General features: G+C 38.9%; 1 protein-coding gene across 1 annotated transcript in view; it reads right to left on the bottom strand.

The window, feature by feature from the left end:
• Positions 1-1492: 1492 nt before the first annotated feature.
• Positions 1493-26559, bottom strand: part of FAM184A (family with sequence similarity 184 member A) — a gene marked incomplete in the record, with an annotated part of 171410 nt that continues 146343 nt past the window's right edge. The window contains 4 exon segments of the mRNA XM_034765789.1: positions 1493-3340; positions 5074-5273; positions 10796-10900; positions 14672-14789. Of these exon segments, the coding sequence (XP_034621680.1) occupies positions 3271-3340; positions 5074-5273; positions 10796-10900; positions 14672-14789 (493 nt within the window).

The following is a 26559-nucleotide window of genomic DNA, read 5'->3' as shown; positions in this document are numbered from 1 at the left end:
CGCAGTGGGGTTGCTAAGGCAGGCTGCCTGCCTGTCCTGGTACTGCAGACGGTGCTGTGCACTGGAAGCGGCCAGCAGGAGGTCCAGCTCCTAGGCAGAAGCGCGCAAGCAGATCTAAGTGGCTGTCACCCACAGGCACTGCCCCCACCCTCCCATTGGCTGTGGTTCCCAGTCAATGGGAGTGCAGAGCTGGTGCTTTGATGGGGGCAGCGCACGGAGCCCCATGCTGCTGTCCTCCCCCGCCTAGGAGCCAGACCGGCTGCTGGCCGCTTCTGGGGCGCAGCGCAGTGTCAGAACAGGTAGGGACTAACCTGCGTTAGCCAGGCAACACCGCTGACGGGACTTTTAATGGCCCGGTCAGCACTGCTGACCAGAGCTGCCGCGACCCACACGCCCATGTCCCCTCTGCTGGGAGGTTACAAGGGGGCTGGTGGAAGACTCAGCCACAATAGTTTTCTGCCAACTGGGGATATCCACCAGTTTTCTAGCCCTTTTGTACCACAAGAGTGAAAAAAGTGTCCAGCTTGAAGAAGAGAATGTGGCCCTGTGGCTGAATTTTAAGACAACCTTATGATCGTTCATGGGATTTTTTTTTACATTTTGCAAATTTTTTTTACATTTTTTACATTTATGTCAAATGCAGTTCATCACTGAACTTTATTCCCTTATCATGCCACTCTCTCTGGAGAAGTGTAATATTGACTAAACCATAGTTTTGCTATGCTTTTGACCAAGCATATAAATGTTAAAGTGTCTTTGAGTTTTCCTATGTACTTTACTACTTGTTAATTTATTTGAATATTTAATGTTGATACAATTTTATCAAGAAAGTTTGGGGTTGTTATGTAACAACAAAAGGGATAGTCAATTGTATTACCATTAACAACATTTATATTTGGACAAGCTACAAGGATATAGATAAACTAATTTCACGCATCAGAATCCTAAAATGTCACTCATGGGAGCTAAGAAGGAATTTACCCTTGTAAGAGTATTCCCATGGAACTAATATGAGGATGAGAAGGCTATGTGAGGAAAGACTACATGCGAGAGAAAAGGTTTGCAGGACTGGGCTCTTAGCCAGCAGCATTAAGGATTTTTCTCTCTCTCTCTCTAAAGCATCACAAACTAAAAGAAGTAGGACAGAAGTCTAGATGGAACAATGATCTAATCTGGTAATGCAGGTTCCTATGTGAATCTAACATGCAAGCTTGACAGTCAAAATAATGTGGAATAAAGTTTGCATCAAGCATTCTGGATACCATTTAGCAGAAACTTTTCAGGCTTCCTGGGTTCTTTGGGATTTGACAGGTTTTGTCAGGACACACTTGTTTGTCAGTCGGAAATCTGCTGACCTTAAAAGGACTCTGGAACTGATGGTTTCTTGAGTTTGTTCTCCTCACCACTGGAAAGCTGATGCCCAATGGCAGAGGCAACCAATACACCATTTACTAAAGAGAGCAAAAAATGCATGAACAGGAAAAATCTGAAGTGGAGTTTAGTTGGTTTTATTTATAGTTTATATCTATAAATTCCATAAGCAAAAATGTATGATTATGCAACTTAACGCTCTAATCAATGAGGTACTGGGTTGGCAAAGAAGCAGTGTCCTTTTAACAACACTGGCAAGGCAGAGAAGAAAAAATACAACACTCACTTCAGAATGTTATAGCAAAATGATCTAGTGTGTTTTATTTCAGGTAACAGCCAAGAAATCTAACATTTTGGCCCAATATGGCTTTCTTTTAAAATTAAAAAGTTGCATATACTTACAGTTGAGTCCACCAACTACACAGAATCTGCTGTTTACTTTACACTATGGCAGCATGAAATTTTCAAGGTGAGTTATAGAAGAGATGTTTTCAAAAATTTCATTTAGAATATTTTATATGAAAACATACAAATTGTTCATTTATATATATACTACATATAAAACTCATTATAATTAGCAAGAGCATCTTTTACTAGATATTTGTTTGTATATAAAGGGAAATAGGATATAGTCAGGGCTTCAGAAGAAATAATGAAGATCTATGTGCTTTTGTATGTGCTGATTAAAACCTTATTTAAATAATAAATCAAAATAGTCCCTTGCTGTTTTTAAAGAGAGTTTCAGATTTAAAATACATTCATAAAACAAAGGTATTTTTCTCCCTGAGACTACCAGTGTTAACTATTTTGTGATAATCTTTATTATTTATATTTTTTGATAATTCAAAGACAGTAGGCTGGATTCTCCAATCTGTTATAGGAGTTGTCTGGCAATGAAGTAACACTGGTGTCACACCAGTGTAACGGACTAGAGAATCAGGCTTACTACCTGAAAAAGCCAAGTAGTCCATGGATTCATGTCAAAAGGTAAAAAAGAAATTTCCTTCATGTAGACAATTGAATACGGTTGAGCTTTAATAAAATATTTGCATACAATTGTGTGTATAGGGTTACTTTTAAAGCCTATATTCTGCCTGAAGGAGGATGTCCTCAAAATGCAGATTTCCTTTAATGATTCTTAGTTTAGTATCCCAAATGTTCCAAAGATCATTTGCCTTTGTAGATATTCATAAAATAAACAGGTAATTCATGAAGGCAGGTTCTGGTGAAACTCAACATCAAATGTAGTAGTTATTTCTAGAGTACAGAGTCTAATTAGCAGTAGGTAAGAAGTTAGCAAAAAAGAAAACGCTAAGTTTTTTTATGGTCTTGTCAAAGTCACTCAGTTCTGAAGGCCAGAAGCTAAACTATGTCTGATTTATTTCATATTCACCACTTTAAATGTTAGTAAGAGGACAATTTTTAAAGTGCTACAAAATAAATTTGGGATGGATTAAACATACCTTGCCCTAGTCTGATATTTTTTATTTTATTTTATTTATCATTGAAAGATTATTTTGATTTATTATAACCATGCAGTACATTGCTTTGGGAGGAGGGGGAGCCTTCCTGCAACCAAAGAAAATGTATTTATAGGAAAAATGGGGAAAGCCTTATGTTTGTTCTACCAAAATTTATTATGTAATAATTACAAAGTTTAAAGACTCTTCCATTTTAAATAAAAATAATTGATATAATTACGCACATTATATAGTATCATGTCAAGTGATTCCAACAAATACCACATGAAATACAGTGCATTTTCAAATCAGAGAGACAAATACTTTCTCATTCACAGTGTTTGACATAGTACAGGAAAGCTTGTTCACATAGGGTTTACTTAAAGACATGCTCTTATAAACAATCCACACCACGCTATGCCACAAAAAAAATTCTCTCTCAGAATGTGAAGTATCGGGCAAACCATTCCTGGCGTTGTGGATCTGGTGAAGCTTCAGTCTGAGGAGGGCTAAATTCATAAAAAGAAAAAAAAATTTAACCCAACACCAAAATAAAGAGTGCAAAACGTCTGGAAAAGGCACAGAGAATACAATACGCAACACAAATGATCCAAATATCTTTTCATAAATCAAATATCACATACTGTAGTATATAGTCTAGTTTAATGTCCCTTTGCAATATCTGTGATCATCCACTCCATTGGAGAGCATCAGCAGCACAGACAAATTAAGAAGCCACATTGTAAGGTGGAAAAATATTTGGAGATAATATTAATTAAAATCATAAAGTTAACTTTTTTTGGATAAAAATTTTTTGTTGAGGGGGGGAACTTTGGAGGGTCCTCTTTTAGCATCCTTTTCTTCTAGGAAAGATAGTTTTCAGAAGTATGATGCAAGCATCACATTCTTAAAGACATGTGCTTAACAAAGACTAGTCAGTAACTAAACAAAAATACATACTATTTTAATATTTTACATAAATCAAACCAAAATATTATTTGTATAATTTCATGCACACAATTTAAAAGACATTAATTATATACTAGGAACAAGGAAATTGGTGCATGGCAAACAAGTTTCCCCCCCCTCAAACATGCTAATTCAGTAGAATTATTAACAAGAAAAATGTCTGTAATTTTAATGCTAGATCAAAGTTCTTTGGACAACAAAAATTAAGAACAAAATAATCCTACCGTTTTACTGGGGTAATACAAGGCACGAAACAATTTGCAATGGAAACTCCAGCATCACAATCCATGAATTCATGCACATGCATGTTACTGACGTCTGAGAAGACGCATGCATATCACATGCACAGGGAAAAATAAGCAACACAATGTATTTAACAAAAGTATATTTTCTTAAAACAGAATGTTACTACTTATTTATTTTTAATTCTATAATTTCCCACTTCTACTTTTAACACTTGTCAGAATTGTGGCATTACCCATGTAAATCATAAGGGAAGGGAAACAACTGCTTGTCCAACTGACACTTATGCCATTGCTTTGATTTGGAAATAAAATGTGTTGTAGGAATAGGATAGCAAGCAATTCTACAGATAGAGAACACCAGTTCTGCAGTGCACTCAGGATCCAGGCACCTAAAGCCTAAAGACCTGAGTCTTCCCTCTTAATTCATTTGTAAATTAATAGTGTAATTCACTCTACCATCCCTTTCAAGGAACTAATCCTGGAGATTTTAAGGCTAATTTCTATTTCTGGAAAGGCAGCATTCAAACACCCAACCATGCATATTTCCTATTTCTGTACTAAACTAATGTTTATGAAAAAAATTGACAGAAATGAGGAAAAGTACAAAAAAAAATCAACCTACCACAGAAAACAATTTTGTCATATAAAAGTCATCACACAAAAATGAATAAAAAAATCCCTATGTTTTAAAAACAGTTCTCAAAGGACAACTAGTAAATCACACAAACATTTAAAACAATTGTTCGTAACATGTAAACAATTGGAAGCACATGAATCATATTAAGAAATATTAAAAGGTTTTAAAAGTTGAGGGTTCAAGACTTATAAAAAGGTCAAAAAATATTTCACATTTCAACCGGCTCTACAATAAAAAGGAATACTGTAAAGAGGCTACAAACAGAGTGTAAAAATTCCACAGTAATATTTGTACTCAAAGTGTTAATAAAGCAAGTGGGATTTTCATCTAAATAGGAATGCAAAATTTCTATGAGTTAAGAAAAAAAAAGGACTGGTGAGTCAGTGCTCACCTCAAAAACGTCTTGGGCTCTTTGGGTGGTATTGGCTGTGGAAGTGGTTTGCTGCTGTTGAACTCAATATCGTGGATGGGTGAATTAGGAATGGGATCCAGGCGGTTAGGATGTCCATTGCCCACTCCGCTAGATTCCAGAGCACTTAGATTGGGAACACTCACAAACCTGTTTGTTGATTTATCATTCTTCTTCTTTTGCTGCATTAAAAACAACAAATGTAAGGAAGGCTCCTTGCACCAGGACAGGTGAGGAGATTGGTAGATAAGAAGGTTCCTTTATAGCTTTTTTCTTTATTTTATTTTTTTTGGATGGGAAGCAAGTTTGGGAGAGAAGTGGAATAGTTTCTATAATTGCACCTTTATTGTATTCCTTGAACAATGCTGAATACCATAAATTCTCAAAGGAAAATTAAATATTTAAGCAAATTTACTAAGGAATTCAGGCCTAGCTCAGCAGTCAATATGTATATTATTCTGATGGATTGAATGTACAGAGTAAGATATTTTATTGGAAGGAGATGGGGAGGTAGCTAGTTCTCTACAAAATTATACTTCAGTCTGCTATCCTTCATTTCTACTTAAACAAATTCTCTACATTAGTGAAATAGTTGTGCTATCAAATGCAATACAGCAAATTCATTGGAGGGAAAGATAAATCTGTTCAATAAGTTTCACTTTGCCATTTAAGTATAGTTTGGTAAACAATTAGTTTTTGTCTTTGACCAGAAACTTAGAAAATCTGCAAATAAGGTACATTCTTTTATTAAAGCACTGATGACCCCCAAATCAATGGGTGTTATTACATTATTATGAAGGATATAACTGATCCTATACTGTATTTCAGTTCCTTGCCAGAAAGAGAAAAAAGCACAACCTTTTAGCTCTAAGTAGAATATTTCTAGCCACTAGATGGCACAACTAAATCAACTTTTCAGTTTGAAGTATCTTTCAACTTCAACTGACAGTACTTCAAGTGACTCAAAGAGATAGATGAGAGTTATTGTAATACTGATTTTTTAGTATCAGTAACTTATTACCAGGTAAAATGAATGATTATCTACTATCTGCCATGCCAGTACTAGCTTTATCTCCTACTCGCTGATTCTCTAGAACTTATAAATATATGGAAGGTTCAAATCTCAAAAGTTTTTACAGCAAAATGGCCTAATGAGGCATACCATATTAAATATCTCTTCATTACTTCTGGATCATGTACTTCCTATTTACATAGTAAAAAGGTTATCATTAAAAATATACTCCACTTGATTTCAAATTGAAACTGAGTTCATTTTTTCTCACGAATAGTATATATAAATAGATATAGAACCCCACCTAAAGCACTTAAAAAAAAGTCTGGTTACTTGTAAAGTGTGCACATTTGATATGGCGTCCCTGAACGACAAATGCACCTGTAACTCTGTCATAAAATTGTAATATATACTCTTCAGAGCAGAACTGCATTTGAAATAAAGGAACGATGAGTTCAGGTATGGAAAAGAGTTGAATTGTAGATGGCCACATTGCCCTATTGATAGTGTCCTGTACTGCCAGATGAGAGACCTAGGTTTGAATTCTGGCCTCTTACCTGGTTGGCAGCTGCAGGTGCTGCTAATGCAGCACATTCAATGTTCAGAGAAAACACCACCATAGATCAGCCTGAAACAAACACACTGAGCCAATATGTTCCAAAGGGGGTTACTCTCAGCGTTTCTCTCCCCCTCCCACTTGAATAAAGGTCAGTATAAACCACGGTCTTGATAGAGGGAACAGTAAAGTCCCTTTTTAAGTATAAGTGGGAAAGGTCTTCTGTTGAGAAGGATTAAATTAAGACTGTCCCGCTTTACCTCCTCAGGCAGTCTCTGCTGAAAAAACCAAGAAAACACTATGTGTGATAAAACAGATTAGTGAAAGTACCAGGGATTTGTCTGTAAAGTATTTCAGTAGTGGTACAAAAGAAATTATATTGTATTAAAGCTTTGTGCTTCATGGGTCATTTTTCTTATGGCAGCTTTTTCTTATGTATTATCTTTAAATTTCCCTGAGTATATTCCCTACATCCAAGTGCTCAGGAAAAGTAAAATAGTTTCCCTTGTAAAATACATATAATAAACTTAGGTTTCTGGAATTTTGCAAACAGTGCATTCTAGAGATACAAAGTGACATTTGGAACTTTCATTAAATTCACTCAAAACACTATAGAATCCCAGCTAACGTGACCATAGAGTACTACAGAGATCTACGGCATACATTTAAGAAGCTGTCAATTGTGCTGCAGTGGTTCTACCTAATCATGCCTCAATGTTCAAAGCCCAGAGAGCTACTTACAATTCCTGACCTAAGAGTCTCCTTTTCCCTCTAAAACTGTTCTCTAGTAACATGTACTTGAAAAACAAACAAACAAAAATCCAATGCTCTCAGAGCAAGAGGCGCCAAAATATTTTGGCAAGGGGAGACAAAGTCATTACTAATTGAGGTGTTGGTCTTTAACTACCCAAGGACTGCTGTTCTCTCTCACTGACATCACCCACTGAAAACTCTTTGGCTTTTTGCCCACTGAAGCTCTTACACTACAGTTGATGGAAAATGCTCAGGTTTTTCATCCTTATATGTTGGGCTTTTTTTCTGCCCCTGTTCCTATCAACATATGTCAATGTCTACAGGTGCAAATGGACAGCACACTCACCTAGTTCACACTAGAACAGCTGCTGTATAGTGGGATAGGATCAGGGGGTAGCTGTGTTAGTCTATCTACAAAAACAACAAGGAGTCTGGTGGCACCTTAAAGACTAACAGACTTATACGAGCATGAGCTTTCGTGGGTGAATACCCGCTTCTTCGGATGCATGTAGTGGAAATTTCCAGAGGCAGGTATAAATATGCAAGCAAGAGTGAGTCAGGCTAGAGATAACGAGGTTAGTTCAATCAGGGAGGATGAGGCCCTCTTCTAGCAGTTGAGGTAACACCTCACCTTTGCTGCTTTTACAGATCCAGACTAACACGGCTACCCCTTTGATAATTAACAGTACTGAATCCAGTCATTTTATAATAGAAGGTTGATGAAACAAAAACTGCCACAGAAAAATATTGGAGTGGGGGAAGGAGGTTAGATTTTGAGGAGGGGAAATCAAAGATTTTTTTTCACATCTAGTATAAAGTAGCTTCAAGAAAAGTGGGAAAAATATATCTAGCAGTACTGGGAATGTGGGATTTCCATTACATACTAATTTATTTAATTAAAACTTAAAATGCAGTCAAAACTAAATACATAAATACTTTCACAATGTTATCTCCACTATGCTGAATGTAGCACTTCCCAGATTTTGATCATTTGATTATTATGATGAAGAGAAACACATGAATAAGTAAAATAAAGATGCATGAGACAGAAGAAAAACAAACTAATGCCACTTGAATCTTCATGTTGCTATTTTGACTGACCACAGCTATATTTTATTAATACAATATTAGCTGTTATTTCCCCCCTTCATTTTAGGTTGTCTCCCTCAGTCTTACCTTCCTTTTTTGTTGATTATTTATTCCATCATCTCTATTCCAGTAAAAGTAGAATTTACAGTATGTTCAGTTTCAATAAGTTTTAATGCTGCTGTTTAGTCTGGCCAAGAGGAAACAAGCATCTCCCGAAATATTTTCCCCGTGGCTCATCTTCCAACAAATCACTTCTGCAAATTTTACGGCCTGATCCTATTTCTACTCCAGTCAGTAGGCATCCTTCCCTGGACTGCAATGTACACTGGGTCAGGCCCTTAGTTATGAATTCCCAAGTTGCTTCTGAACCCATGGATATCTTCTGTGCTAGCTCTCTACGCCATCAGCATAGCTTAGTATGGTGGTTTTTTTTTTAAATGGATAAGGTAACAATTATTCCTGATGAGCTAAAGAAAATGGTTTTATAAAGTTTGTATTTAATTTAAACTAGAAAACTAATATAATGTAAGATAATTAAAATCTAAAACATTGCTAAGTAATTATACAAAATCCAAGTTCTAGAAATCTTTTAATTCTTAAGGCAGGTTTAAGGATTATGGCTCTGATCTTAAAAGGTATAATTGATAGAAGTACATGTCCAAATATTTGTGAGTGATCAGTCTGAAGATCTGAGGCTGCAGAAGTTTGCGTAAGTGCTTCATAAATCAAAATGACAAAAACCAAAAACCAAACAAACAAAAAAAACAAAACACCAACAATCCCAAAGCAAAACAAAAAAACCCCACACCAGCTAACATTGATAGTTAAACCTCAAAGGTTTAAAGACAATTAGTTGAGAAAATCTTCCAAAACTTTTGAAGCTACACTCCCAAGCTTTTATCTTCTGGCAGTGTGTAGGGTGCCTGTAAGCCACATATCACAGAAAAAAGCTCTGACAGGGACACAATGGGGAAAGGCTCCAGGAATGGGACACTACACTGCTAAAAATGGCAGTGTAGATGTGGGAGGCACAGATTGGCATGTAGAGAGCCCTTGTAGGGCACTCTACTCACCTAAGCCATGCTTTACCATCTATCTTGCTATTTGCACCTCTGTTAGTTGGGCATGCAGTGTCTGTATTTCTACATGCTCCTTTAAGTGGAGACCTCACCTTTATCTGGTTTAGGTGTCCACAGTTCTGATATTGTCTCTTTTAGGCCTAGGTTACCATTTTATTTAAATTTCTCACATGTTGAGTTTTCCCCACACAGAGCACTCCAGAGTTTACTGTGAGACCGATTTTAAAGCAGCAGTGCTGCGGGACCTAGCTCACAAAAGAGCTTTACAGAGCTACTGGGCCCTGCAAAATATGAGGGACCAGGTAACTGACAGAAGGTATATAGGGGAGAGACAGGGAAATGTTCTTATATGATCTGATGTGAACCCTTAAAAAGGTTAGTTAAGGTAAGAGACTGATTTAACTCCATAAATGCAGTGTTTTGGCGTATTACAACAGTGTATAACCCACTAACAACCACCCACAGCTGCCTTTCCTCCCTTTTCTCTCCCCAACCCCCATGACTGGAGGGGTGTTAACGAGCCACTTCACCTTGAATGGTCCTCTGAAGTATGGGTTAACTACTTATGCTAAACAATCTTGTATTTAGTATCAGAGGGATAGCCGTGTTAGTCTGGATCTGTAAAAAGCAACAGAGTGTCCTGTGGCACCTTTAAGACTAACAGATGTATTGGAGCATAAGCTTTCGTGGGTGAATAGCCACTTGTGTCAGATCTTGTATTTAGTGGCCACACTCTGATGTTTCCCAGACCTGAAGAAAAGCTCTATGTAAACTTGAAAGCTTGTCTCTCTCACCAACAGAAGATAGTCCAATAAAAAATATTACCTCACCCACCTTGTCTCTCTCCGGAACTAACATGACATTTTCAGACCATTGCTGCTCACTTTACTTGTATGTTATAATCCTTCCCCCTATATCTGTTGTCTATTTTATCTATTTAGATTTTAAGCTTTTCAGGGCAGGGACTATCTTTTGCTATGTTTTCACAGTAGCCAGCACAGTGGAGCACAATCTCAGTTTGGGTCCCTAAGTACTACCATAATACAAATAAATAATAATAAATAGAATACAGGCTAGCAATGAACTATATTCAGTGTTTTGAACACATCTGACAAAATATAGAGACTATCATGTTTCTTTCTTTCTTTTTTTTTTTACACTATGTATTAACACAGATTTCTTTTCCATTTTAGCAATAAAGCCTGTGTAGCCTACCTTCACCAGTGGATTAATAACTCCGACATTAGGGCTCGCATTAAACACTTTGTTGAAGTTTGTCTCTCTGTTGACTAGTTCTAGTTGATAGAATTTTTTGTCATCCTAATAAAGAACAAGAAATACAAACTTCTCTTTATGCATTTTCCATTAGCTAATGGCAAGATATGTATATAATACTGTTTCAAACACATTCAGTTCTAAACCTGTATTCCTATATATTCCAATCAATCCATTATTTAAAATGTATTTATGTATGATCTTATATACAATTAAAGAAACACTAAATAATTTACAGTTTCTGTTGTGTACATTTTACACTTGAGAGACAGCATGGTTTAGTGGACTGTGGATAGGCAGGGACCCACAATGCTTGATCTTTATTCTGCCACTATCCTCCTGTGTGGCCTTGGTCAAAGATGTCCCCATCAGTGAAGCTGCAGTAAAAAGGCTGAGGAGTGATCCTTCTCAAGTGCCACTAATTTCAAATGCTTTACATTTTCAAAATGTTGTATGAACTTTTAACTAATGCACACATCATCCCCTGCTGAGAGAGGCCCCAATCCTATGATATGCTGAGTGTCTACAACTCCCCAAATAAGGCTACAGCAGCCTGACAGAATATTCTGATGTTCCTAATTCAGCAACGAGTACTTTGAGCTGTGAAGGTTCAGAGTAGTTGTTTAGTTGTAACCAATTTCCCCTTATTAAGCTGATTTGTCCCCATCCTCACCTGTCTAAAATCCTGTGTAAGGTCCTGTCCGATTTAAATCTTGTATGTATAGTCTATGACCAGAGGAACTTTTTCTTTTTCTTTTTTTTTGGTGCCAAAAGTAAGGTAAATTGGACAAGCCATTTCTGAGATATGGAAGTTGGGAAAAGTAGATATGGCTTATATTTAGGACTTAATGCTATTTTGTCATGAAATATCTCAGAGGTAGCTTGACATAAAAACTTCAAATTGGTTTCTTCAAGTTCTTGAATGTCTATGATTTAAAAAAACCTGCTTTTTAATTTTTTTAAGCTATTCGTTGCTGAATTAGGAGCATCAAACATTCCATCAGGCTGCTGCAGACTTAAGATCCACTAAACCTTGTAAAATTTGTCGAGTCTGACAGACTTAGTAAAGTTCAGCAAAGAACTGTCTGGTGTTAAAAATATAAGCACCACAAGGACAACTTATGTCCTCCTCTTCCTCTAAATTCATTGGTACAGTACAAATATTTTCTTGAAGAAAATGGTGATGGTATCCTTAACTCTCCTGAGGTCATATGGTTTTTAGCACATTACAAGACTGGGAGCCAAAAACTCCTATATTTTATTCTCATCTTAACAATATTGTGCATGTTCAGTATATAGCACTTCAATGGGCCAGACGATGAACCTCACAATTATGCTGAAGACCAGACCAACCCCATTTACAGCCACACTATTGTGCCAAAAGCAGCTCAGCCAGACAGGAGAATCCCATTATTTATCTGTCTCACAACATTCCTATAGTATATATATTATCCGTTTTACAGAATTCAGAAAGTTTAACGGACCTGTCCAAGGTCACATAGCAAGCAATTATAAAAGCTGGTTTAGAACCAAAGACTCCTGACTCCCAGTCCAGTCCTTCTCTAGTAAACTACTACAGGAAATTCACTTTGCTTCTATGGGATGCTTTCTACATAGTCAGGAATGGGTGGGAAACTAGGAGACTCTTAAGAATATATAAACGGAGATGGAATGGGAAGAATTAAGGGAGTGGATGTTTGGTAGTATTTTATACTGAAAGAGAAGCAGGTTTAGAAACAAAATGTGAGAAGTTATAATGGAATATTCATGCTCTGATGAAGGATTTGTCTTAGTGATTTAAACATCTGATTTGAAATATCTAATTTTCCTAGAGTCACAGGTTCAAATCTGGGCAGGGTTAGCTTACTCCTCTATCTTCAAGGTCAATAAAACTGAGCTTCGGGGAATTTAGTATGTGGATTTTTCAAAAAGAAACATAACTGAAATTCTCCTCATCCACCACATTATTACTGTGTGCAGAACAGCAGAGGCCACATAGATGTGAAAGGAACAAGTAGAGCATAAGTCTCACTAAACCTGAGTTAGTGAAACTAGTGCTCCACAATAAAAGGTTATTGGGGAAAGGGGAAAAACACCTGCCCTTTCCAATATTCTCTGTCTTATTAGCAAAGGTACCCATATCTTTCACTACATCACTCAGCATGCTCAGACACCTTACATTTTCACATTCCTCCCTCTGCCACCCACATCTCTCTTTCCCCAGTCCAATGGATCCAGCCCAAAATGGATGTGGCATTTATCGCAGTTGTTTAGCTAGCTGAAAGGTGGTAATCTTAGAACTAGCCATTGCTTTGAAGCTTTGGTTCTGCTAGTGATGATCTTCCAACCTAAAAACGTACAGTGTGGTGTCATTCAGCTATTCTTTGAAGGAAAAAGACACAACATCAAAGGAAATTCCAGAACACGTTTGTTAAGCCCTGAATAACTTCAGAGAAAGAAACATAATGTAATGTTGTAGTTTTAAGAAACACACATATCTGAAAGCCAGGAAATTCAGTTACACTTAGTTCTTCCTACTGAAAATATTGGAAAGTATGGAAATATAGTTATGGTACCCCAAACAACCTTAAGTCTGCCCTCATATCCCTGCTAATCATCCACTCAAAATCATAAGACAGTCTGTTTACATATGACAATTGGAACCACATATTCCTATCACACCATAACATGTTCAACATACGAATGTATGCACCACCTATTCATTATACTGTATATGTGTAACCTACTCAACTGGAGACTAGTGTCTAGTTCACCTTCCCTTGACAAACAGCAACACCAACATTTTGCCTCTGGAGAGAAGAATAATGAATGGTCTTATGGTTAAGGCACAGAATTGAGTGTCGGGAGACTCAGATTTTAAGCTTGTCTCAATTGCTGTGTCTCAATTTCTTTAGCTGTACAATGGAGATAATAGTACTTACCTGCTTTACAGAGGTGTTGTAAAGCTAATTTACTTGTTGTTTATAAAGCATGTACATTGAGATCCTCAGATGGAAGGCACTATACAAGTGAAAAATATTATTGTTACACTTCATATATACCCCAAGACCTATAATATTTAACTCCCTTCCCCTCTTCCTAATAGAAAACTCTCACATGATTTTAATATTTCATTTTCCTCAGTGGTTGAGCTTCCTGGGCCTGCAGATTTTTTAATCCTAGTATTACTTACGGTTATCATTTGCATACTCTTTTGCAAAAGCCAAGGTCAATATGGTTTGAGATGTCCACAGATGCAGGCAAAACACCAGTGTATACAGGGTTTAAGATACACTCAGTTACCAGACTTCCTGTCCATTTTTCAACATACCATCTAGCCATGGGAATATAGCTACCTTACATTGAGGGCACCTACAGGATGGTACAGATACAAAGGTGGAAGTAAAGTTATTTGGGATTCCTTAATTCTGTATTCCCATATTTTCCAATGCATATATGTTTTATTCTACTTAAGTAACCTTAACTTTGAATTTTCTGGCTTTCAGGCACTTACTCTTTAAGAGAATATTGTAATTTTAATAGAATATTGTAATTTTGAATTTTTTTTTTGCAACTTACATTTTTATATATATTTACAATATTAAGCTTGGTCCTACAAACCTTTAGGCATGTGCTTAACTTTACTACTGTATTTCCAGTTAAGTCAATGGGACTACTGCAATAAAGTTAAGCATATGCATAAGTGTAAGCAGAACTGAGGCCTTAAATCCATTTTAATCAAGGTTTTTCAAGAAATTAGACTAATATTTATATCTGTTAATATATTAATACCAGAAAGAGCACAAAAAGTCTTACAATCAGTTTCTTTATGAGTTGGTCCCTCTCTGCAATCAGGTCTTTCAACTCTGCGATAAGCTGTAAATCTTCTGGTCTTGATTCCCTGTTTTGGTATTTCTCTTCCATTTCTTCTAAACTTCATAGGAGAGAAAGACACCACCTTTAACTTAATGTAGTCCAGAATTAAATTCAAAATGAATATAATCATACTGTGGATAAGTAGAATAAGTAATTCAATGGGTTATAAAAAATAAACAGACAATAATTTGCTTTACCCCTTATACATTAACATTTTTATTTTAAAATCAACCAAAATTACTGGTTAAAGAGGTTTTAGTTAATCTGAACTTCAACATGAACTACCATCTTTGCTATAACAAACAACATTTTGGGCAAGATTTTGAAAACTCATCATACTTTTTGTGCATGCAAACATTGGGCACTAAATAAAAGGCCTGGTATAGGCTAGACTGAAAATCAGGCCCTCTGAGCAAACAAAAAATATATGCAGTGGAATCACGGGATGTTGTAGATAAGAGCGGTTCTTATGTGCTGTACAGAGACTAAATTTTAGTATCCAATATTATCTTAACTTGAATTTTGTGAAGCTGGCAATATGCAGCTCAGCTAGATTTATTCTGAGGAATGAGAAAAATAATAAAAATACAATGTTTCATTTAATAGATCACTAGAGGTACAGAGGTGTACGGAAGTGGTACTGAAGAAAGAGAGAAAAGAAAGAGACAAGGCTGGCACCATCTTCCTCAGCTCATGTGGAGGACAGTGGGGCAAAGATATCCAAAAATGGTGAAGACTAATCTGTAACTAATTCCTCGCCGCAAAACCAATTTAGCACCATGAGAGATGGAAATAAAGGAACCAGCTGTAAGAGACAAACAATAAACATCTGGATATTAGCATTTAAAGAGGAAAGTAACAGTTGATTAAGTTGAGAAAAATATGAGGAAACTTGAATCACAGTGGGAAAGCATTAAAGGAGAGAACTGAAATAAGCACGCCAATTTAGAGAACAGTTGTAGGAGAATTAGCACAAGGATTCTTGAATTTTTAGGAAGATATGAAGAAAAAACTTTTGAAAGAGTTTTCAGAAGATAGCCTCAAAATACTATTTGTCACAATGACATTATGCTGAAATTCCTAACAGACATCAAATTCATGATGCTAAATATTGCCCACTAGAAAGTTACTTGCAATATGCATCTGCCAAATCCAACTTTCATGTAGGTTACTGCCTTGAGTTTCAGCACAAATACAGAGAATTTAACAAGTTTAGCAAAAAGGGAAAAATTACAATTTAAGGTATTTAGTCAGTCCAAATCTAATTCCACATGGCTTCATAAGCTACAGATCCTTTCTCATTTCAACAGTATTTTCCCTTCAGAAGCAGGTATGTAATTTCGACTTTGGCCTTACGTGACTGCCTACGTCTCAGGTTCATGAGAACGATGTCAGTTGATGAACTGAGCATATTCTATGCCTTTTTCTATGTCTTAGCATGAGACTGTTTATCCCTCACTAAATGATTTGAGGAAAAAGTTTAAATAAGTCATCTTGTTCAAACAAGGTGATAGCTTCCTTACGGTTTACCCTTTGGTGATGATGCGGGCATAGAGATCTCTTCCAATTGGTAAAAAGCAACAGAGGGTCCTGTGGCACCTGAAGAAGTGAGGTTCTTACCCACGAAAGCTTATGCTCCCAATACTTCTGTTAGTCTTAAAGGTGCCACAGGACCCTCTGTTGCTTTTTACAGATTCAGACTAACACGGCTACCCCTCTGATACTTCCAGTTGGTGAAGCTTCTCCAACAATGAAGGAAGTGAAGGCCTTATTACTAAATCAAGCAGATGACTGGAGATATAGCAACTAACATGGAATGAATGCATGACCTTGGGGTGAGGAAATGGGATTGAGGACACCAGAACAGGGAGTAGCAATACATGGGAGGAAGAAACTTTATTTACAACTCTCCATATAATACACTGGGGTTCTCCCACCCCACCAAGCAGTTTATTGGTCTTTGGTCTGCCACCATGCATAGCTATGTGGGAGCTGCATAGTGCAAAAGGCCATGCATATTTTGGTCTGCAGAAAGCTAGTACTTTCTGAAACACTTCTTTCTGAGACAATCAGAAATCCATTGCCTTCAAATTCAGATAATAAAATTCTCACAAGATGAGACAGCCAAGACTACAGTGAGCATTTGAAAAACTAGTGCTTGCAAACCAAGCTTTATTTATGCCCCCCAAATAATCCCCATGTAGTTTAGTGATCTTATAAAATATTTTAACAAAATACTGACAATTTGGACAATACAATTGCATCTTCAGATGCAGAAAAAGCTTTTGATTCAGCAGAATGGAAATACACTCAGTGGGTTTAATTTTGTGTATACATTTTCTGCTAGGATAAGCTATTGTAGACAAATCCCCAAAGTATAATACATACTTATGCACAGCTGCCACCCTATTTTCAGACATCTCAGGGAGCCATTTTCTATGTATATCAAAGAAGTACATGTAATCCAAACAATCCAAATCAGAGAAGCTAATTAATACTACCCCTCAAAGTTACATGAGCCAGATTCTCCAGTTCACATAAGTCTATTATGCACTGCACTCAGTGGGGCAAAGTGGACTTAAAGCAGCTGGAGATAGCTAGTAGAGAAATCCTTGAGAAGGAGGCTTCCCCTTTGGCATAGATATCTCCTTCGCCAGCTGCCCCCACAATGTCAGGGGAGAGAAGTGACATCCTGGGAGTGGGGTTATGGCACAGAGCACTCCACCTGACGCTCCACTGGCCTAGGGGCCTTATACCAGTGGTGTAAAGCAGAACAGCTACCTCACAGGTCTTCAACTTGAGCATGGGCCAAACAGCTCAGGATTAGGGAGCCATAACTGGCTCCCCAATGGTTCCCACCTTGGTGCATCTAAGAAGAGCTCAGCTGTAGCAAAAAATCTTGCCTGATATTTCTATTTTAATGGCAAATATGAAATAGATATACATTATTTTTGTATATAATTATTATTGTATTTTCAGCATCTCAAACATACAAGGGTAGGTTCATTAAAGCTGGTGCAGGGAGGTGAAAATTACATGTTTATTTGCCAGCATGGACCTCTGTGGTTCACAGGAGACTGCACCTCAGAGAAGTGAGGTGGCTTTTTTACTGCTGCCCTCTTGGGGGGAAACCTGTTATATAGGACCAATTTTAAAATCTCCCCAAGGCCTCCACATAAGTTTGCTGGAGGAAGCTGCTGAGAGTAAAGGCATGAATTGGCATGTCCCCTGGTTACTCTCACCACAACTTATTACTGGCTAGTGTTGCCCACTTTTGGGACCATGCTAGCTCACTTCAGTGCTCCCAGAATAAGATAAGTTGTGGCAACTTTTTGTCTCCAGAACCTCCTCCCAGTAGACTTTTTGCCTCAAAATCTACCTACCAGACTCTAAGATAGCAACAGCTGGGACCCTGGGGTAAGATTATCTCCGGAAATTTGGATGGAAAGGCCCATGGGCCTACTTTTTCCATCTTTTGATCAGAAAACAGCAATTTAAGGACTATGTCATGTATTTAAGGCTTGTCTCTGTGTTCAGAGTGGAGCAGAGCTGCATTGCCCCAGGAGGTTGCATAATTCTACCCTAGTGTACACTTGGGCCATGCAACTAAAAGGATGGTCCCTCCCACTTCCCTTTGGTTTGTTCAGCCCACATGGCCCCACATCTTTTCCACCCTCTTTGGAAGGGGTATGCCCTGTTCTCACGTGAGCACAGGGGCTGCAATCATGGCAGATCCTTATGAGGGCTGGGTAAGCGAAGCAGGATTTGAAAACTGTATACTCTGGAGTCAAACTCTGCTCTTAGCAGATCCGTGGGCTGTTTCCATCCCGAGTAAGGCGGAGGGGTACAGGTAAAGAGGCAACTCTATCCCTGAGGCTAAGGTAGTGGGTGGAGAGCCCAGCTGAATGGTGACTTGGTGCTTATTGTGCATTATTAACAGTTGTTTTCCTACAGGTCTTCGTGCCCTCTTTAGGTACACCATGATTTGGCACTAACCCCAATGGCTTGTGTCATGGATCCCTTGAAGTTGTGATTTGCCTCCATAGCCCCATGCCTGGCTCTGATGGGAGGGCAGGGATGGAGGTGCTGACAGTCAAAGGGGGCTCTGATCCCAGATTCAGGGGCTCTCTGCTGTTCAGCAGGGACATGGGGGTGTCCAGAATTCAGACATGGTGGCGAGATGGGGGGCATTTGGTGCTCAGATAGGGGGAGAACAGCACTCCCATGGGTGGGGGGGGGAGATGCAGAGAAGGGGTGGGAGTAACAGCACGAATAGAGGCACAACAGTCCTGGTCCCTGCCCATTCCCAAACCACAACACAATTTCATTTTTTTCAGACTGCATAGGCTTAATTCAGTTCTTTATAGGACTTTCCATCTTTATCCTAAATTAGTGATGTTGTCTTCCTTCATACATCTTCTAAAATATGGATATCCTTTGGTGACCAAAACTGCGCATACCATTCATAATATATTCTTGTTATAGCTTTATATAGTTTAATCACATCCTTTGCTTTACAATTTATTCCCATTTATATAATCTAATAATCTTTTTCCTTTCATTGTGGCTACCAGAAATGGTGCCCCAACTTTCAAATTATTACAGTTCCTAAATCCTTTTCCTCACTAGATCACTCTAGCTCTGGACCATTTGATGTAACTTATTCTCCTATATTTTCTTCTGAAGTACACAATGCATGAGCTTAAATTTTGGAACATTAAATTCCACTTGCAACAGACTTCACATTAATCCATTTCTCAAATATATTAAATCTTCCTTCCATTCTGTGTTCTCAAATATATCTCCAGTTCATGTTTCGGTACCAACAGGAATTTAGTTATCAGTGGAGAGCAGCCTGAAACAAAATCTGGATCCAAATACCCTCTAACTTTTGGGGAGGATGGTTTGTAATCTTGACCAGAATTCTGCACCTACGGTCATCTCTAGAGATCATGCTTTTTCTACTGCCTTACAGCAGTAAGTAATGTATAAAGATATTGAGCAAAAATAGTCTCGGGGATACCCCACTTGTTTCTATTCACTATAGCTCTGCATTAGTGCTGTGCTAAACCTGCAGGATTCAGTTTGTAAATAGAACCCAGGCATCTGGATTTACAGGAGCCCTTGAGCTTTAACTCAAACCTCCATTTGGGTGCCATCCACAGCGGTCCCCTCACAGTCCAGTCCCCAGATACTGCTCTTCCACAAAGCTCTGCGTTTGCACCTCTGCTGCTCCTACCCCTCAACAATTACAATGCTCTACAGCCAAAATGCTTCTGAAATAAATGTAGTCAAACTTTACTAATTCTGGGTCACTGAGAACAAAAATGATGCTTAAAATTGTTGATTGGCTCTAGTTTTCAAAATATGCTATTGGGTCAGTATATATGACCCTTGACTTGGGAATGGCGGAGGATAAGTGAGTTATAAAGGGAAGGGATCTCAGTTTAAACCAGAAATGACTAAAATACATCTTTGACTGGATCTATGAATAAATCTATGCCTGGGTTTGGACAGTACTTGCTTTTTAGGCAAAACAATGAATGATGCAAGCTGAAGCTGGTATTCCGTCATACATGATATGAATTGCATCATGTTATTCCTAGAAGTCATGGATGATGCAATCAGAACGAAGCTTACATCACTCTGCTGAACAAATTGCCCTAGATCAGCTCTACAAATCATACAGTGTCGTGCTCTCTTATTTGTCAGTGTTTGATTTTGCAAAGGGACACATTTCTGTTTAGCCAAAGTGAGCAGAGATGCCTCGTACTTGTGTGAACAGTGCAGATAACTTCTGCTATGTTTATGGTGAAGTGACTTTTGCATCACAAAAGCGCAGTATAACCACTATGGTTAAGAGAGACTATCACCTTTATTTTGGCTGCAAAATTGGAGATTGGAACAAGAGGTAGGCCCCACACATATGCTGCAACACTTGTGCAACAAATCTTCACCAGTGGTTGAACAGGAAAAGGAAATCTATGCCTTTTGCAGTGCCAATGATTTGGAGAGAGCCAACAGATCATACCAGCAATTGTTACTTCTGCATGGTGCCTCCAGTTGTGAGAGGTGTGTCAAAGAAGAAAAAGTGGACTGTGCATTATCCAAACATTCCATCAGCTATACGCCCAGTACCCCACGGAGAAGGGCTGCCGGTTCCTGATGCACCAGAAGCATTCTCACTTGAGTCAGACGAGGAAGAGGAAGAGGATGAAACTTCTGGTCCTGAACCATCAATGTCACAGGACCCACATTTTCTCCCATCCTCCTCCTCTGAACCACACCTCATAACACAAGGTGAACTGAATGACCTTGTCAGGGATTTGGAACTACCCAAGAGTAAGGCAGAGCTGTTGGGCTCCAGACTACAGCAGTGGAATCTCCTGGCAGGTGATGTTAGGGTTTCCACGTTCCGTGACCGTCAAAAGGATCTTGTCCCATTCTTCTTCATGGAAGGTGATCTTGTAGCCTGCAACAAGATCGATGGTGTGATGGCAGCCCTCAACCTCGTTCACGATCCAGATGAGTGGAGACTGTTCATTGATTCATCGAAGACGAGTCTTAAAGCTGTTTTACTGCATAATGGCAATGTTTTGCCATCAATTCCAGTTGGTCATGCAGTCCATGTGAAGGAAACCTATGACACCATGAAACAACTTTTGAGGTGCATAAACTATGACTAACATCAGTGGCAGCTTTGTGGCGATTTGAAGGTTGTTGCTCTCTTGCTTGGTCTGCAGACTGGATACACAAAGTACTGCTGTTTTCTCTGCGAATGGGATAGTTGTGCAAGAGATTCCCATTACATCAAGAAAGATTGGCTACTCTGACAGTCATTGGAGCTTGGGAGGAAAAGTGTTCAGCATCCACCACTTGTTGAATCAAGGAAGATTTTGTTACCACCCTTACACATCAAGCTGGGTCTGATGAAGAACTTTGTCAAGGCCATTGACGAAACACAAGCAGCTTTCAAGTACCTCCATGGAAAATTTCCAAGGTTAAGTGAAGCTAAGATAAAGGAAGGTGTCTTTGTTGGTCCTCAGATTCGTGAACTTTTTCGAGATGATGCATTTGACCATGCACTGCGTGGCAAGGAAAAGACGGCATGGAAAGCCTTCTAGTTAGTGGCAATAAATTTTCTCGGAAACAACAAGGCAGACAACTGCAGGTTGTTGGTGGAAAACCTCCTCAAGGCATACAAAAGCCTTGGTTGCAACATGTCACTAAAGATACATTTTTTGCATTCTCATCTAGATTTTTTTCCACCGAACTGCGGAGCAGTGAGCGACGAGCACGGCGAGCGATTTCACCAGGACATTGCAACAATGGAGAAACTCTATCAGGGCAAATGTAGCCCATCAATGCTTGCAGACTATTGCTGGACAGTGACAAGAGATGCTCCATTTAATGAATACAAGAGACAAGCCAAGAAGTGCCGAGTAGACACTGAATAGGACTAAACTATGTACAGAATAGTTTTTTGCCTTTTGTTTCATAATAAATTTTATTTATATAACCCTTTTGCTGATTTTTAAAGTGTGACATAAACAGGACAGGTGAAATATTCTCATGTAAAGCAACCATAAACACATGAATAGACCTAGGTTTACAATTTATAATTAAAACTCTACTATCTACACAATATACATAGACATAAAATGTAAAAACTTAAATATCTTAGAAACAGTAGCCAATCAGTTGTTTTAATTGTCATATTTGAATTCAGCACATCAAAATACATAATAAATAGCACATTTTATCTCTGAAGCAGACGACTTCTCAAAAATTGTAGACCAGTGTTATTAGATCCTTGGAACTTCAGCTCATACTTATGGAAATTGGGTGAATGTGGGCTGAGGTTATTTGTTCAGTTCGCAAACCTTCCCTGAACACAAGAGTGGCCATACTGGGTCAGACCAATGGTCCATCTAGCTCGGTATCCTGTCTCCTTACAGTAGCTTCTGCCAGATGCTTCAGGGGGAATGATGAGAACAGGGCAATCTCAAGTGATCCATCCCATTGTCCAGTCCCAGTTTCTAACAGTTGGAAATTTAGGGACACCTAGAGCAATAGGGTTGCATCCCCGATTATCTTGGCTATTAGCCTTTGATGGACCAATTCTCTATAAACTTATCTAATTCTTTCTTGAACCCAGTTATACTTTTGACCTTCACAACATCCCCTGGCACTGAGTTTCATGGGCAGACTGTGTGTTGTGTGAAGAAGCACTTCCTTTTAAACCTGCTGCCTATTAATCTCATCTGGTGACCCCTAGTTCTTGTGTTATGGTAAATAACACTTCCCTATTCACATTCTACACACCATGATTTTATAGACCTCTATCATATTCCTCCCTAGTAGTCTTTTTTTCTAAGATGAACAAACCCACTCTTCTTAATCTCTCATTGTATGGAAGCTGTTCCATACCCCTGATAATTTTTATTGCCTTCTCTGTACCTTTTCCAATTCTAATATAACTTTTTTCAGATATGGCAACCAGAACTGCACGTAGTATTTAAGGTGGGGATTTATATATGGATTTATATATTGGCATTATGATATTTTCTGCTTTATTATCTATCCCTTTCCTAATTGTTTCTAATATTCTGTTAGCTTTTTTGACTGCCGCTGTACATTGAGCAAATCAAAGAACTATCCACAATGACTTCAAAATCTCTTTCCTGAGTAGAAACAGCTAATTTAGACCCCATCATTTGGTATAAATAAATTGGGATTATTTTTTCCAGTGTACATTACTTTCATCTACCATTTTGTTGTCCAGTCACCCAGTTGAGTGAGATCCCTTTGTAACTCTTCAGAGTCTGCTTTGCACTTAACTGTCTTGCGTAGTTTTGTATCAACTGCAAATTTGTCACTACACTGTTCACCCCCTTTTTCCAGATAATTTATGAATACGTGGACTGAATATTCACTGTTCAATTTTCATGAGCATGTTTCCTATCCAGCATTTACTTAGCATATTGTGCTTGAATTTTTTTGTTCAAATATCCTTTTGCAAATGTCTTGCTGCAACACAAATAAATCTGATTTTTTTCTGTCCCTCCTTTGAAAAATGTCTATCAGATTAGTCTGAAACAGGTTTTACTTTCAACCTGTAAATCCATGTGCTGACCACTCTCTGATAAGAAACTCACCAGCTCATCCCTTATTAATGACTCTAAAATATTTTCTAAAATTGAAATCAGTCTATTTAGTCTAGTTTTTCCTGTTTCCCGTCTATTAATTTATTCAAGAACAAGCATAACATCTGTCTTCAAGTACCCTCCTAATGATAATCAACATTTCAAAGTAACTTGATAAGAGCTATGTCAGTTTCTTACTTAATTCCCTTAGTATGCTAGAATGAATCCTGTTTATTCCTGTTGATTTATTATATCTAATGGTCTGTGTAATATTCCTTCTGTGATCCTGAAGTGGTGGTTACTTCTCCTTCCTGATGTTATTGTGCCTTCTTCAGATATATTGTTCTCAGATTATAACAGACATATGTATACTATCGTATCCCTTGTAATTTTTCCTGCAAAGTTGTTTTACTTTCTAGCAATGTCTTTGCCTTTCTGCAGGATTTGTCCATTTTGACATATACACCTCAGTTCTATGCCCAGTGACCTTTGACCCATGCCTGTAAAGTGGACATAAATGATGCTTACTTCTTTTGTACAACACTTTGAAATCTATGGATGAAAGGTGTTATAGAAGAGCTAAGTATTATTAATATTTTAAAGACTATCAACTTTCTCAGTCTTTTCTAGCTGAACTCACTCTCTCTTTATCTTCTTTAATGTTGCCAGAACATAATCTCTGACACACAGTGCTACCCAATTCCTCTCCACACGTTTATACTTTTCTTTCTAAAGTAGATTCTCTGCTGTTTGGCTTAGATCATAAACCTCAAGTATAGTAAAACATATGCAATTGAGCCATACTAACCTGAAAGATGCTGAACACATATATTTAGGTGATAGCTTAAGATTCTTAATTGTCACTATTATAAATACTTACAAACAAGGAATACACTATTTGCTGCTATTAATTTAGAAGGGCAATGGGGAGTTCAATCTTAATTTATTTGGAGTTTGCTACATATGAAGGAACAGTTTTTTAAATTTATTACACACAGTTAGAGGGTGTTCTTTGCCCTGACATCAGTTGCTCATTATTAATTAATTATCCACAACTATAAAAACCTTTCTTTGCAAGTGCAATAAAAATATTTCTGAAGTTTGAGTTCTCTTTAGGATGACCAGACAGCAAATGTGAAAAATCAGGATGGGAACGGGAGGTAATAGGAGCCTATATAAGAAAAGAAAAGACCCAAAAATTGCGACTGTCCCTATAAAATCCAGACATCTGGTCACCCTAGTTCTCTTCATTGAGGAGGTATGTGTTGAAACTGAGGATTACATTTGGAAATAAATTTCTCCCAAATAAATTTCTGCTTCTGTGCAAAATATAATAGGATATATTTTAATTAATATCTTTAATTAATAATCTCCTAGTCTTCTGCATACTTAAAAGTATGTTATGGCTGAGATATGATATAATGCCTATTTACTGAAGGTACTATTGTACACATAGGGAGGCCTCCATTCCTACAGTCCTTTTATGCTGCTTCTGTAGCTGTGTAAAAGAGCCCTTAGGGTATGTCTTACTGCAATTAGACATCTGCGGCTGGCCGTGACAGCTGGCTCAGGCTAAGGGACTGTTTAGTTGCTGTGTAAATGTTCGGGCTCTGGGACCCCCACCTCACAGGATCGTATAGTGTTATAATTATACCAGTATAGTTAGGCCTGTAAATTTACCCATGTAGACAAGCACTAAATTACTCCAGCATAAAGCTACCTAGTGATGAGATTTTCTGCTCTCTAGTGATGAGATTTTCTGCTTTGTCTCTTAGAGGCACAGCACAAAAATCTCACCCATAATTAGGGAGTGCAGGCTCTCCTGTTTTTTCTCTTCTCCTTTGTATATGGGAGTCACATGGCCTGGATATATATTAAAAGAGATATGGATATGCTAGGGTTACCATATTTCAACACTGAAAAAAGAGGACACTCCACGGGGGCCTGCCCCTGCCCCAACTCCGCCCCTTTCCTACCCCCAGCCCTGCCCCAACTCCGCCCCAGCCCTGCCCCTTCCCCAAAGCCCCTGCCCCAACTCTGCCCCCTCCTCTGAGCACCCTGCATTCCCCCTTCTCCCTCCCGCTCTGATCTTGGTTGGTGTTGCTAAGTGCTTCCCTGCTCCCCACTCGCCCTGCAGCCTCTGCGCCCCCAGCCTGCCCTGCCCCTGCAGCCTCTGTGACCCCTGCTCCTCACTCGCCCCTGCACCCCCCCGCCCCTGCAGCCTCCGAGACCCCTGCTCCCCACTCACCCTGCAGCCCCTGCACCCCCCTGCCCCTGCAGCCTCTATGCCCCTGCCTGCACTGCTCCTCCTCGCCCTGCAGCCCCTGCACCCCCCTGCCCCTGCAGCCTCTGCGCCCCCTGCAGTCTCTGAGACCCCTGCTCCCCACTCTCCCTGCAGCCCCTGCACCCCCCCGCCTGCCCTGCCACCTCTATGCCCCTGCCTGCACTGCTCCTCCTTGCCCTGCAGCCCCTGCACCCTCAACCCCTGCGGCCTCTGTTCCCCCTGCTCCCCACTCGCCCTGCAGCTCCCTGCCCCTGCAGCCTCTATGCCCCTGCCTGCCCTCCTTCCCCGCTCACCCGGCAGCCTCTGCCTGCTGAGGGGTTCAGACGCTCGGCAGCGTGGGTCCCTACAGCCCCGGCCGCAGCTTCCTTCCTGCCGCCGAGCATGTTCCCCGGCCTCTC

This window comes from Trachemys scripta, chromosome 3 (genome assembly GCF_013100865.1).
Source record: "Trachemys scripta elegans isolate TJP31775 chromosome 3, CAS_Tse_1.0, whole genome shotgun sequence".
In the NCBI taxonomy this organism is placed as follows: domain Eukaryota; kingdom Metazoa; phylum Chordata; order Testudines; family Emydidae; genus Trachemys; species Trachemys scripta.
This window is presented reverse-complemented; position numbering and strand designations above follow the sequence as displayed.